The sequence below is a fragment of the Pan troglodytes genome, chromosome 1 (assembly GCF_028858775.2).
Source record: "Pan troglodytes isolate AG18354 chromosome 1, NHGRI_mPanTro3-v2.0_pri, whole genome shotgun sequence".
NCBI lineage: Eukaryota > Metazoa > Chordata > Mammalia > Primates > Hominidae > Pan > Pan troglodytes.
The window spans coordinates 37,071,036-37,086,410 of record NC_072398.2 but is presented as its reverse complement, the minus strand read 5'-3'; the positions used below and the strand labels follow the sequence as shown (position 1 = coordinate 37,086,410).

Genomic DNA, 15,375 nt, shown 5'->3' with positions numbered 1-15,375 from the left:
TATATACATAGCAATGCTACTTTCAGCTATTTATCCAAATGAAATGAAAACATATGTCCACACAAAGATCTGTATGCAAATATTCACAGCAGCTTTATTCATTAATAGCCCCCAAACTGGAAACACATATGTTAATCAACTAGTGAATGAATAAACAAATTGTGGTATATCCATACAATGAACTACTACTCAGCAATAAAAAAGGAACCAGTTACTGATGCATACAACAAAGGTGGATCTCTGTTGTGCAGCTTTGAAATGATTACAAACACACAGTCTGCTATTGTGAGTGAAATTTTCTGCTGTGATAAGAACATGGAGTGTAATCTCCCTCCCTGATGACATGGCTCCTAGCATTGAAAATCTTGTTGTCATCATGGATCTCCAGTGTTGGTCTGATCATCTCTCCAGAGAACATCTCATAGAAAGGTACACCTCAAACTTCAATTAGACTACATTCACAGAGGCCTGTTTCCATCCTAAATGCGCAACTAGACTTTACTAATTTGACTCTAAATGAAACTAGTATTCACTCACATGTGGTTTCTGGACTTTGTCTATCAAATGTGTTCCCTGTGAGATGTGTTCTTGTTATTCTCCCTCTCTAAACATTGTGAAAAAGGCAGGGAAAATTCTTTCTGTATGGTAATAAACTGCGTGATTTGTGAAATCATACCTTATTTTAACCACATAAAACAATCTCAAAATCATTATGCTGAGTAAAAGAAGCCAGACCTGAAGGACTACACTTAACTTACTGTATGATTCTATTTTATATGACATTCTGGAAGAGGCAAAACTATAGGGACAAAAAACAGATTGGTGGTAGCCAGGAGCTAGAGAGAGGGAACTGACTGCACAGGGGCACGAGGAAAGTTTTTGGGGTAAAGGAAATATTCTATGTCTTGACTATGGTCATGGTTTCATGACTGCATACATTTGGTGAATTTTATCTGATACACATTATACCTCACTAAATCTGATTTTTAAACAATTTAAAAAAAACCCAACCAAGAAAAAAGAGTTAATATTAAATTTTCTAAAAAATGCATTAAGAATTTGCCCTTTCTTATGCCCTTTTAAGGTTGATGTGGTGCTTTAAGAAGCTAACATAGAAGGATAAAGTAAGTCTCTACAAAACCCAGAGAAGAGACTGGAAAACTCCTCTCTGGATCCTGCCTGGAGTCACAGCTGTACCAGGAAAAAAAAAAAAAAAAAATTCACTAAGAATGAATACCTTGGTAAGGATTTAACAGCATCAATTTCAAATGTCTCTGTTTAGTATTTTACCAGTCACAAAATGCTGATTATATCCTCACAGGAATAAGTATCTTAGAATATCTCTGTCCAGTAACCTTTGATTATTCTTAAAAAAAAACAACAAAGGAGGCCAGGCACAGTGGCTCATGCCTGTAATCCCAGCACTTTGGGAGGCCGAGGCTGGCAGATCACCTGAGGCCAGGAGTTCAAGACCAGCCTGGGCAACATGGTAAAACCCCGTTTAAATACAAAAATTGGCCCAGCGTGATGGCAGGCACCTGTAATCACAGCTACTAGGGAGGCTGAGTCATGAGATTTGCTTGAACTCGGGAGGCGGAGGTTGCAGTGAGCCAATATCACGCCACTGCACTCCAGCCTGGGTGACAGAGACCCTGTCTCCAAAAAAAACAAAAAGACAAAGGAAATCTGAAGGCTTTTCCTAATTGCCACAATGTTTCATACAAAAGACAACCACAAAGTAAAACTGCATAGGTGATTTCTATCATTTACTAATGGGTGATGTTCCGTAATGCACTCATGTTAGTTATTCAGTACTTAGAACATTATTTCCTCATAGGAAAATAATAGCACTATCAGCACTCACAGTACTCTGGAACCTAATAACCATTTATAATAAATGTTTCTATGGGAAAATTAATTAACATTTCTAACTGAGATAGAACACATCCCTCCTTCATCTGCTCCCTCCTCCCCTTCACCCTCTTACACACACAAAGAACTGCCTCTGAAGCTCTAGAAATCCTTTTCCTATCAAACACAATGCCAAAAGGGATAATTCTAAGTAGCCGGCAGTGTGGCTCATGTAGCCTTAAAGGCTTTTCTAAAAGCCTGATATGAAAAACGGGTCAAGGGACACACAGGGCAGAGAAGGGGAAAGACATAGCTGAGGATGGAGGTGAGAGGAACAGAGAAGGAACAGAGATGTGTGCTTACGTATATGTGTTGGCAAAGGGGTTGAAAAAATCCACAGTAATTGGATTGTTTCATTTTCTTCTCACTGTCAGTAGCTGAGTTAGATACAAAGGATGGTAAAGTTCTGTTTGTAATGAATTAACCTTGGCTGAGATGAAAAAGGCATAGTAGGAAACAGCCTATGTACAGGTAGTCTCCTTGACAGAATATAATCATGTTTTATCTTCCCTTGAAAAACAGAACCAAAGACCATATTGATTTGTTTAAACATGCTGATTTAAAATGTAACAAAGATTATTTTGAATGAAGCGAGAGAATGTTTTGATTTATCTAATATCATCAAACTTTTTTCTCTGAGATAAAGTAGACTCTCATTCCTCTGTAACAACGCCACGGGGTAAATGAACTAAAGAATATTAAATCTCTTCTGTATTTTCTGATGTAAGAGCCCTCCTTAGGAAAGAGGTAGTGAGAATTCAGGCTGGCTCCGAAGGATAGGAGCTAAGGTGAAAAAGAAGGAAAAAGTGCTTTAAAGGCCTATTACTTAGCAACAGCCCTGGGTTGGGGTAGTATGGTACTCATCTTGCTTGCTCTAGGCCAATTTTGTAAGCACTGGAAAACAGGAGCTCAGCACATTCCAGTTCTAGTCTAAGAGGGGCTAGACATTTTATTTGTATTGCTTGCTACAGGAAGAATGCCCTGGTCATAAGACCACTAACCATAAGAATACTACTGTAAGCCCAGAGATAAGATTAAGAAGGAGGGATGTGATTGCTATACCTATATTTTATTTTGTATTCTTCCACCAAAAAAAAAAACAAAAACAAGAACAGATCTCTCTTCCTTTCCTGTGCCTGGACTTAAACAGTGCTTAACTCAGTTGCAACATGCACGTAGACCAGGGGAACTAAAATAGGCTGTAAAATCATTTATTCATTCAAAATTCATTTGGCAGTAGTAAAGCATTCATTATTCTAACATTATTTCGCACTTAAAATGTGCAGAGCTTTTTGCCAGGCTAGTGGTTTTCAGCTTGGTTCTGCATCAGCAATATCTGTTAAGTTTTTGAAAAATATCTATGCTATGGGTTTTACTCCAAACCTACTAAATATATGGGGCAGAGTCCCAGGCATCTATTTAACTACTTTGAAAAGGTTGGCACCGAGATTCCTTTTTTTTTTTCTTGAGACAGTCTCACTCTGCCGCCCAGGCTGGAGTGCAGTGGCGCAATCTCAGCTCACTGCAACCTCCGCCCCCCGGGTTCAAGTGATTCTTGTGACTCAGCCTGCCGAGTAGCTGGGATTATAGGCGTGCACCATCACACCTGGCTAAGTTTTATATTTTTAGTAGAGACAGGATTTCACCATGTTGGCCAGGCCAATCTCAAACTCCCAACCTCAGGTGATCCTCCCGCCTCAGCCTCCCAAAGTACTAGGATTCCAGGCGTGAGCCACTGCGCCCAGCCGGCACCTAGATTCTGAAGTTAACTTCTGCCACTTGATAACTTATTTAACTAGCCTGCCCACACTGATTATACTGGAGTTAGAAAACTACTAGGCTGCTGAATTTGGTCCTCAGAAAGCTTTTATCTGGCACAATGTTTTTAAAGGTTTTGAACACGCTGTCAAGTTTTACAAATCATACTTCACATAAAACCCCAGGATCTCTGGTTTTAGAAAAGTAAAAGATCTAAAATCTTACTGAAGAAGGTAGAAGTGTCTGACCAAAGAAACATAGTAGTACTGCAGAAACATTACAGTACTGCAGGTCCATGTTGAAGGTCAGTGTGGATTTGGCTCCCATTTATGATGATAGCCATGTACCCCACTGTATGACTTTCTGCAGCAAATTTTGACTGCCTTTGGGGATACATGAGTAGAATGGAACCTTGGATGTGAATTTAAAGTACTGGTAAGAAAGTAAATGAAGTTAATAAAATGAAGGACCATGAAATCTAAGCTGAACAAAGAAGTAAAACAGGTACAGAAATGTAGAGAGGTGAAATACCGAGGTCTGAATGAAAATAAAGACTAGCCAAAATAGCAGTTAATCATAATGATAATGATGATACACATGAAGTGCTTATTCTGTGCCAGTCACTTTAAGCACTTTACTGTATTAAAGTCTCACTAAAAATCACATAAATTAGGTACCATTATTTTCCCCATTTGAAAGGTGAGGAAACAGGCACAGACGAGCTAAGCAATTTGCGTAAGAAACAACAATGTTGACAAATGAGAGAGTTGGGATTCAAATTCTGGCAATGTGGCTCCAGAGGCTATAGTGCTAACCACTATGCTAAAATGCATCTCTAGCAAGCAACTAGAAAGAAAGAGATTAAGATTCAAGAATGAGACATTTAAATTAGTGATTAAATGGTGGAATTCTGAGGTGATGAATTCTAGGGAATTAGGGGAATACCATAAATTATGGTAAACTTGGGGTTTGGGATACACATTAATCAAGTTTTCAAAACAGCACAAATCTCCAAGTAGCATCTATCAGCAGTTCTTAGCTGCAAGCAACAGAAGCTAACTCTGGCTTATGAGGCAGAAAATGAGTTTATTAAAAGCTTAAGAAACATTTTTAAGGCTAAATTTCTAGGAACACCTAATACCACACTACCCAACCAACTGGATGGAGGAACCCTGTCTTTGATAGGAAACACCAGATGCAACAATTAGCTCTGCTGTCATCTAGGAATATCGTAGCCATTGTTGTTGCTGCTGTAAGCTAGAAATACTGCTGCTGCCATGGCAGAACTGTGAGTGGACACTTCAACTCTTCCTTCTTGCATCTCTAACTTCTAAATCAGACAGTGTGAAGGAGGTGTGTCTGACTGGCAGAGCCTAAGTCAGATCCTGCACTCTTGCAAGGGAAACTAGGAAATAAGTTTTTGCTTCTACCTTGGTAAGACAAGGTTCATGATATGGGACATTCCTTAAGCATAAAAAGAGTGTTCAAAATATATTAAACAACCATCAACATAACTAACATCCACTACAAAGAACACCACAAATAAAGCATTACCAAACAAACACAATTTAGGACAATTTGTGACATACATTTGCTTTAGCTAAGAGATGAGGATGACTCAAAATTGAACCATAACACGAACATATCTTAAAATCTATACATTAATAAAAGGTGTGTGGGGGGACATGGGTAGAAATATGAACACAAGCATACAACCCACAGCTTAAAAAATTGATGGCAAAGCCCATTTTTATATTTAAAAAGCAGAAATAGAAACAAGTAAAATGACAGTGAAAACTAATGATGCATTAATAAGGCAGCATCCATCCTCCAAATTTCAGAAAATGTCGGTAAACGTACATGGCAAGATGTATGCAACGTCATCCAGTATGCACATGAGAATACTAATCTAGAATTCTAAACAAATTTGAGTTTATGAATACCAACTTCTAGGAATATTTAATAACCCACTTTGCAAATTCCAAGACAGTAAATCTTAGTTATATATAAGAATGAGTCTGTGGGTTTCAGTAAAAACTTGAATTTTTGGATTAGTTCATAGCCCATCAAGGAATTACCAACCAGGCTGCTGGTTTTTATGTTGCATTAAGTTGCCCAGAGTCTCACCTTAGCTTCAATTCTACGTGATTTTTTTTTTTTTCTTGAGATGGAGTTTCATTCTTGTCGCCCAGGCTGGAGTGCAATGGCATGATCTCAGCTCACTGCAACCTCTGCCTCCTGGGTTCAAGTGACTCTCCTGTCTCAGCCTCCTGAGCAGCTGGGATTACATACAGGTGCCTGCCACCACCCCCGGCTAATTTTTGTATTTTTAGTACAGATGGGATTTCACCATCTTGGGCAGGCTGGTCTCGAACTCCTGACCTCAGGTGATCCGCCTGCCTCGGCCTCCCAAAGTGCTGGGATGACAGGTGTGAGTCACTGCACCCGGCCTAATTCTACATGATTTTATAGGTCCGCTTCTCAACACTCTCAGACTAAGTGTGGTCTGGCAGCAGAGATTCTCAGGAGAAAGAGTTTGACTCAGTGTGGGTCACATGCCTACTTCTGAATCAATCAGTTATGGTATGGAATTAGTCACCTGGAACAAATCTGGCTGCTGAGGCCTTTCTCTTGAGGAGGGCCTATGAAGATACTTCCCCAAAGGCCTCATATTTGTTTACTGAAACACCAACGACATCTGAGCCATATCGATAATGTAAAAGCAATCTGTGGTCTTTCTTGACAAACTTTTTTGATGGTCTGAGAATTCAGGTATGTTGGAATACAGGTGAGGTGACAGCGTCTAAGGGGGAAATCAGAGTGTAGAGACAGTTGTCCTGATTCACATCATTTCTCTATTTCATAACTAAATTTTTCATTAAGCACACCATCAAGTTTTTTCACACAGCATTACATTCACCAGCACCTCTAGTAACAAATCTATCCTCTATATTTCCTCCTTTCCCATTGCATCAGCTGCAAGAAAGGGAATGAGTCACTGCTCTCTTCCCCATTGCTTTCATCTCATCCTTTCCAAGGTCAACATTGCAGAAGGCAGATAGGCTGAATAATATCATTTAAGAGACTCCTCTTTTCCCAGGGGGAAGGAGATCTTGCATAAGTTTTCCCAACTCATCAGGATAACCTTCCATCAGCTGATCTAAAAATGTTTAGACTAAGAAATTATATTAGTGAAAAAGTTACACTAATTTTTGTGAGATGCATCCTTTATATTGCCAATTATGTATAGTAATGATCATATCATGAAATGTGTCAGATAAACATAAGCTGTAATGTATTTGATTATGACGCTTAACTCTGCTTGTGTATGCTCAGTCTTACAGAAGCTCAGGCAGCATGGCCATCAGCCTACAACTTTCAATGCCTTCCCATTGCACTCTGCACAAAATCCAACTTCTTGTCCTGACTAACGGCACCACATTTGATCTAGCATTGTCCATCTCCTTACATTTGTATGCAATCTCCTTAAAGATGTCTTGTTTGCCAATATAGCCCCTAGTCTGAGTATAGAGCCTGAGACAATGCAGGTGGTCAGTAAATATCTGTTGAGTAAATGAATGGCTATCACATGAAGGATGATTTTCCTGTTACTAACTACATCCTAAAGTAATGGAATTGAGTCAGCTTCAAAATAGTATTCACTTATTCCTATAGAGATCAGAAACAATCAGCTTACTGCCAATGCTTGCTCAAAAGGCTCAGAATAAAGTACAACAGTTATAAATATATAACAGGTTATGAATGGCAGCATTTCCTGAGTGTTTCTAAGGACACCAGTGCCACAAAATATTTCTTTAAAATAGCGTTCAAAGGTTACATCTTATGCCTAACTGTCTACTCATCTCCATTTGGATGTCTAAGAGACATCTCAAATTTAACATGACCCAAACTGATTTGATTTCAGTAAACAACAATACATACATCCTCCCAGTAGCTCATACCAAAAACCTCTAAGTTTTCTTGACCACTTACTCTTATATCCTCATCTAATCCATTAGCAAATCTTGTTGGCTCTACCTTGAAAGTATATCCAGAATCTCAGCACTTCACACATTTTCAGTGTCACCACCTTGGTCTAAGCCACTATTTTCTTTTCCCTGGATTGTTATAGTTGCCTTCTCATTGGTCTCCCTACTTGGGTCCCTGACCCTCCCCACTTCAGTCTATTCTCAACACAGTAGCCAGACTGATACTTTTCAAAGGAAAGTCAGATCATGTCACACACCTGCTGAAAATCCTCCATGGTTTCCTTTCTCACTCAGAATGAAAGCCAGTCCTTTTGATGGCTTGCACGGCCCTACCTGAACGGGACTCTGGTTATCTTTCTTTTTTTTTTTCTTTTTGAGACAGTCTTGCTCTGTCGCCCAGGCTGGAGTGCAGTGGTGTGATCTCGGCTCACTGGAAGCCCCGCCTCCCAGGTTCACGCCATTCTCCTGCCTCAGCCTCCCAAGTAGCTGGAACTACAGGTGCCCACCACCACGCCTGGCTAATTTTTTGTATTTTGTTTAGTAGAGACAGGGTTTCACCATGTTAGCCAGGATGGTCTCGATCTCCTGACTTCGTGATCCGCCCGCCTCAGGCTCCCAAAGTGCTGGGATTACAGGCGTGAACCACCACGCCCGACTGACTCTGGTTATCTTTCTATACTCATTGCCTATTACTTTGCTCCAGATAACTGCATGCAAAAGAGGCTTCTACCTCAGGGCCTTTGTACTTGCTGTTCTTCCACTTGATTGAGGAGGTCTTTCTTGCCTATCCTTCATAAAATAAGAAATCAACTCCAGCCCCAGATCAGTTTTCTCCAGTCCCTTTCATTGCTTCATTTTCCTTTATAATATGTATCACTAACTGTCACGTTTGCTATATTTGCTGAGTGTCTGCATCTGCTGTCTAGAATGTAAGCTCTATAGGGGCAGGAGTTTTGTCTCATTAACTGCCATGTTCCTAGTACAAAGCCTGATCAAATAAGTCATGTGTCTGAGTGTGCATGCTGAGGTGGGGGAGATATTTCAGAAACAGTATTCCTTGGAGTTTGGGAACGAAAAAAAGAGTTGGAACTTGTAGCCTTCTGACCTTTAGCTCACAAAACAGAAATACTTTAACAGGTTCAAGATGAAATGACTCAATATTTAAAATACTCAACTATATTCTACACGAAACTGGCTATAACTTAATTTCCTAACAGCTTTAAAAGTTACTACAGATGAGATGAAAAAGAACAAGTCATCTTTCTGAGCCTGAGATTCATCTGTAAAATACTCACGCCAGGCATTGCTGGGAGGAGTGAAAATGATCACTTACTCTGTGTCTAAGATTGACACCTGATTTCTTTCCTACAGATATAAAATATTTTCATTTCAACTCTTCTTTAAAAAGGAAAAATTGTGGTTTTTTTCTTACAACTGCAAAATTTGAGGAATTAAACCATTCTAGACTCCTCTTCAGTGCCCCATCTTTATCCCTGTTCCACAACCACTATCCTACTGTCAGCATGAGACAAGCTCAGCTGCACCAGAATGGTAGAAAATGTCCTTAGAACTTGTAGGGATATTAGATATTATCCTGACCTGTAACTTTCACTGAGGAATAAGAAAGAAATGTATCAGAATGAGGAGGAAAGTGTTTGAAAAACACATTTAAGGCCGGGCGCGGTGGCTCATGCCTGTAAATCCCAGCACTTTGGAAGGCCGAGGCGGACGGATCACCTGAGGTCAGGAGTTGGAGACCAGCCTGGCCAACATGGTGAAACCCCGTCTATACTAAAAATACAAAAATTGGCCGGGCGTGGTGGCGGGCGCCTGTAATTCCAGCTACTCGGGAGGCTGAGGCAGGAGAACCGTTTGAACCCGGGAGGCGGAGGTTGCAGTGAGCCGAGATGGCGCCACTGCACTCTAGCCTGGGCAACAGAGCAACACTCTGTCTCCAAAAAAAAAAGAAAAACACATTTAGTATTATAGTTTTTTTTTTTTTTTCCAGAGGAGAAAACCCCTAAAGATTTGGTAAGAGAAAGAAAAGTTCAACATAATTTTCTTGGTTGATGGGGGTGCACTAAAGATACTGAGACTCAACCAAAAGAATATCCCATTAGGGGGCTGTGAAATTTTTGTGTTTATCAAAATAAGGTAAAAGCTTTTTTAAGAGCCTGAGAAACTCTTATTTAGACTAACCCACTAAAAATATTCAGTTTAAAAAACAAACAGAAAAAGAGTCCCAAAAAAGTTAATAGACATGTCCAACTCAGAAAACTGGGAAGTGGCTCAAATCCTTCTGAGTTCTAGTCCAGTTCTCCAACATTATATATTGGCTACAATTAATCAAGATTTAATTGTATACCAGCTGCCGAAATGTTTCCTGTACAATAAAAATCCTTAATATGAAATAAAGGTTTCATATTACTAGTCGAGTTCTTTACTAACAAATTTCCGACCTTGCCTCCCATATCCACATCTAAGAAGGGAGGTATATCTCTTCAGCATTTACTAAATGCTTCTTTTGCATACCATTAAGTCACTTAATACAATTCTGCCGGCTCAATGGTACTGTACCCACTTTGCAGACGACAAACCGAGGCTAGATGAAGTTAATCATAAAATTATCGGCATTGAAATTTAACTCAGTGTAACCCCAAAGCTCCTTCTACACCAAGCTGCTCCCTGTACGGAAACAGAACTCCTGGAACTTGTCCGCAGAGAATGAGCAGGGCCCTTGCTTTTTTATGGTCTTGGCCAGGTTTAGCCTGCCTTGTAACCCGCAGGTAACAGAGCTATGGAAATCAAATGAATCGCTGTCAAGTCGGTGCAAGATTACTATTCAGCACATTTCATGAAGACCTGGTCTCAACTGAACAGACTGAAAACCAATTTCACAATTTCTTTGCAGTGTCTCTTAGAAACTAGCCACTGTCACTGCTTAGAAAATCGGGGGACTGCTCCCTCAAGTGGTCAAAACGGGCCTCTCACTAGAGCTCGCTACTTGTTTAGCCGCTATAAGGCCAGTCACACAATCCTGCAAATTTTCCGCAACCTCCCGAAGGGGTCAAAGCCCACGCCCCAGCAAAAGCACAGGCGCTCCCCGCCCAGCGAAGATATGCGCATGCGCCTATCCGTCTTCTCCCAAAGCAACCACCACCTGGTGGCGCCACTTCCCCCCACGCTTGTTTCACCCATTCAGCCCCTCTTTCGAATACCTTTGTCCAATTCCATAAGGGCAGAGTTGGCATCCAGTTCCTGTTCGCCATAGCCGGCATCTGCCAGGAAAGACTTAGTTGAGTTTGACGCCATGACCCGAATAGTTACTCGACTAGCCTAGTCAGAAAGATTGCAAACTCTACCCCAGGACCGCCATCTTCCCCCGCCGCCTTCTTGCTGGTTTTTCTTCCGCGCGCTGTCAAGCCCTGTTACGCATGCGCCCTGGTCACCCCGCGGTTTGTCCGCGCCTCGGCTACCCCCTGCGCAGGCGCTCAAGGAGCTCTTGGACTCCAGGTTCCCGCGGCTGGGAGAAAAGGAGGCGGGGATCCGAAGGGGGAAATGACTCTGAGGCGCCCGGACGTCGCTCGGAAGCCAATCAGAGAGCGTGACGTCAGTTTGGCGCGGAGTTTGGCGGCCGGGGCTTACAGTGGCGGGAGTTGGAGGCGATAACGATTTGTGTTGTGAGAGGCGCAAGCTGCGATTTCTGCTGAACTTGGAGGCATTTCTACGACTTTTCTCTCAGCTGAGCCTTTTCCTCCGACCCTGATGCTCTTCAATTCGGTGCTCCGCCAGCCCCAGCTTGGCGTCCTGAGAAATGGTGAGTAACGGTCCCAACCGCTGCTCGGAGCTGGCGGAATTCATTTTCCCCGAAACACACGCCACCTCCGACCAGGGCCGACTCCAATTCTGAACTCAGCTTCTGAGTTCTCCCATGGCAAGGGTAAATTAGTGTTAGCAGGGACTACTAAAGAAAGCTGTACTTTCATCCCCTCGGGACACTTGTAATCGTAATCGGGCTTTTAAAATCGTAACGTAGGCAGGGACGTCGAAATAACTGCCTTCCAAGGCCCCTTACAGCTTTCATCTCCATTGCGCGTTAACGGGAAAATGCATGCATTTGTGTGTATATGTTTCCCTCAACAGTTATTTGAGATGCTCAAAACTCCTAATCATTGATTAATTCATTCGTTTGTTGTGGAATCTTAGTGAGCCCAGCTATGTGCTATAGGTATATACCAGTGAATATGACCCGCTGTTAAGGAACTCAGTCAAGCAGAGAAGACAGGATATCTGCTTCTAACAGGAACAAAATCTTATTTTCCCCGTTTACTACACGGTCATAAAAATTTAAATTATAGAGTGAAAGATGCCTGTAACCACATCCGCCAGAGATGACCTCTGTTAATAGATTGAAGTATATTATTCCAGATGTTTTCGATGCTAGAGGTAATACCTATTATTTTCAGAAATCGGATCAAAATGTCCAGTTTTTTCACTTTAATGGTATAAGTTGAACTTATTCCCATGTTAATACGTAGAAATCTAACTTATATTCTTACGCTAAAACATTGGCAGTAAGAGATTTGAGGTTAGATTTGGATGTCATCAACTTAAACTTTTTGGTAAGTTTCAGATAAGGGAGCTAAACTACCCAGACTAACCTTGGACAGAAATAAAATCTCACTCATGTGAAGGTCGACTATAGCCAGAGGTTCTTTTTCCCCTTGAAACTATGTGGAAAACGAACCTGAGAAGGGAATTTTTATATTCAGGGATGAGTCTAGGAAAATAATATTGAGAAAGAGACTGAGAAGTAGTCCCTCAACTTCCTGCTAGCAGTCTGAAACTTTATACCATCCTTATTTATTTCCCTCTTAGATAATCTTTGTAATTATACTTAAATGCTCCTCTTTCTGTCTCTCCTGGGACCTTGTTTGAGTAACTTCTTTGTCCTCTGTTTAAGAGTGACAGTACGCACAGTGACTAAGAGCTCTGTCTTTGAAGTTAAACTGCCTGGGTTTTATTATACCTCCACACCTTACTATATGTGTGTCCTGGGGGAGCTATTCAGCCTCTATTTTGTGACAGATTTTCTCCTAATTCTCCATGTGTTTACCTTTCCCTTCCCTCTTTCCTATTCTCAAGTACTCATTCGTTGTTACATAATAGTCACTGAAATTCATTCGTTATTATATGCAATCTATAGAATCATCTCCTTTCCTCTTCAGTGTTGGTGTTCCATCCTTGACCCCTTTTCTTCTTCTACCTACTCCTTTGGATGATCACAGCCACAACCAGGGCTTCTTCCACTTCTACATACATACAACCTTCTGTTACTTATATAGTAAGTCCTCACTTAATGTCTAGATAGGCTCTTGGAAACTGTGACTTTAGGGAAAACAGTGTATAACTAAACTAACTCTACCATAGGCTACTTGATATAAATAAGAATTGTTTCAGTGGCATATTTTGGTCACACAAACACCACCGAACTTCTAAAGAAAGACTCAAAGCACTTTTAATATTAAATGTTGAAATAATTGTGTGCTATACATATATTTGATAATAATAAAAACAGGTGAGATAATTATCCAAGTTTTGGTGTATCAGCGAGTGACCTCGGTCATAGTGGCGGTGGGCTAAATCAAGGAATAAGTGTTTGCAAAGTGAAAATTGGAAGGAGCACCTCCTACCACCACCCAGTTCAAAAACAATCACAAATATGGCAGCTCACTGAGCCCTTTCATACCAAATCGTTTATTGTCATTCATTTGTATGATTATTGTAAAGTTTACCCATTTTTATTTTACAATTATTTGTATTCATTCATTTTCTGACACACTTATTCCAGCTCAGGGCTGTGGGTGCCCGGAGCCTATCCTGGCAGCTCATGGTACAAGGTGGAAACCAGCTCTAGACTAGACACTATTTCATCACAGGAAGCACTCACACACACTCATTGTCTACTGGGACCATGTAGACACACCAGTGAACCTAACATACACATACATCTTTGGCATGTGGGAGGAAACCAGAGTACCTGGAGAAAACCCCTATGAACATGGGAAGAGCGTGTACAAACTCCACACAGCCAATGGCCTCAAACAGGAATTGATTTTTTCCTCATGAACAGTATAACGAAATGACATTGTACAAAATTATGTTATTGGAAGACTTCCTGTACCTGAGATTCATTTCTATAAAAGCTATGTGGGTTGATTATCACCTAGACGGTCAATCCCACAAGCATCTCAAACTCAAATACCCAAAACAACTCAGCTTTTCCCCCAAACCTGCAATATTACCAATTTTAGGGAGTGGCCTCATTATTTAAACCTGCCAGAAACCTGAGTCAATTAAAGAGTTCTTCATCTTCCTCACAGTTACACATTCAAAACATTTCGTTAAAATCTCTTGAATCCATCCTCTCTTCTTTATCTGTTATGATTATGCATCTTTACTGTATGCTGGATGTGTTCTATTTTTACCATTCCATTTCCCTAGGTTGGGCCCTAATGCCTTCTTGTCTGGATTGTAAGAAGTCTCCCAGATGGCCTCCGAGTTTGTCTGTCTTCAGTTTATTCTCCACATTGCTGCTAATGATCCTTCTAAAATGGAAATCTGATTACTCTTCTGTGTATTTTTAAATTGATATCTAAAAGTTTTTATTATAAACTTAAACAAATGCAAAGAATATAATTTCTGACCATGTTGGGAATATTGACATTTTAAAAATAAAAATGCTATATCACTCCTTTAAGTGTATCTAATATAATTTAAATACTATAGTGATTTGATAATCACATCATCCATTTTTTAGAAAAATACAAACAAACTCCTCTTTATCTGCTGGACATTCCATATAGCTGCTTTTTCCTCTTGAATTTATTTCCATTTCATTTCTCCTACAGAATTTCTCCTAATGTAATTTAATTTTATGCTTGAAAAGCTCTTTTACTGATCACTCTGTCATACCCTTCTGTGTCAAAAAATGTGTTTAAATTGCTGTTTTCTGTCATAAGCCTCCAAGTATTAAAACTTCTTTATGGATTGAATTTTCAATTCAATTATTAGTACTATATGATTGATTAAAACAATATAGATTACCAATTTTGATAATTATTAACCAAAAGTAAAATTTTATTGGAAGTACATGTTTTTAAAGAGATGAATTTGGGTGTTTATGGTCCCTTTATTGAAGGAATTATTTAATTATCTCTTAGTTAAGGTTCCACCAGTTTATTTGTTTTTATTTAAAAATATTTGATACCCAAAAGTTTTTATTCTTTGGATCAGTGCAAGGTTTAAGATTGGGGCACGGGAATGCCTTTCTTTTATAAAGTGGAAGAAAGGAAGTGATGAAGGGAAAGGGAAAAAGTGGTACCTCAACCTTCTCAGAGACATCAGGTTTTTCAGACAGGTGAGTTTTAGAAATGCGTATATAGTCATCCAATTGCTTATAAATGGAGATAACATTTTGAGAAATGCATCATTAGGTGATTTTATCATTGTGCAAACATCACAGAGTATAAACACAAAGCTAGATAGTGTAACTACTACACACCGAAGCTATATATTTTTCCTAGGCTATAAACCTGTGTAGCATATTACTGTATTGAATACCGTAGGCAACTGTAACACAATGGTAAGTATTTGTGTATTTAAACATAGAAAAGGTTCAGTAAAAATAGGATATAAAAGATAAAAAATGGTACAC

General features: G+C 40.0%; 2 protein-coding genes and 1 non-coding gene across 7 annotated transcripts in view; 2 read left to right on the top strand and 1 right to left on the bottom strand.

Moving 5' to 3' along the window:
• INTS7 (integrator complex subunit 7) overlaps positions 1-11,192 on the bottom strand; it is a 95,239-nt gene extending 84,047 nt beyond the window's left edge. Inside the window, exons 1-3 of one of the 3 annotated variants that reach the window (XM_063790699.1) lie at positions 11,021-11,072; positions 10,877-10,936; positions 6,269-6,472 (exon numbers count right to left, since the gene is read on the bottom strand). Coding sequence is in view for 2 of the 3 variants with exons in the window: in NM_001280517.1 (NP_001267446.1) it covers positions 10,877-10,970 (94 nt within the window). In the remaining variant the exon portion in view is untranslated. 3 annotated transcript variants of the gene reach the window in all.
• LOC112207366 (small nucleolar RNA SNORA26) lies at positions 1,072-1,193 on the top strand. The gene has a single exon (XR_002941799.1). It is a non-coding gene; the product is annotated as a small nucleolar RNA SNORA26 (small nucleolar RNA).
• DTL (denticleless E3 ubiquitin protein ligase homolog) overlaps positions 11,172-15,375 on the top strand; it is a 68,419-nt gene continuing 64,215 nt past the window's right edge. The window contains exon 1 of one of the 3 annotated variants that reach the window (XM_525058.7): positions 11,172-11,475. In XM_525058.7, the coding sequence (XP_525058.3) occupies positions 11,424-11,475 (52 nt within the window). In that variant the 5' untranslated portion in view covers positions 11,172-11,423. The other 2 variants (XM_063792405.1, XM_016938311.2) reach the window with 2 other exon arrangements.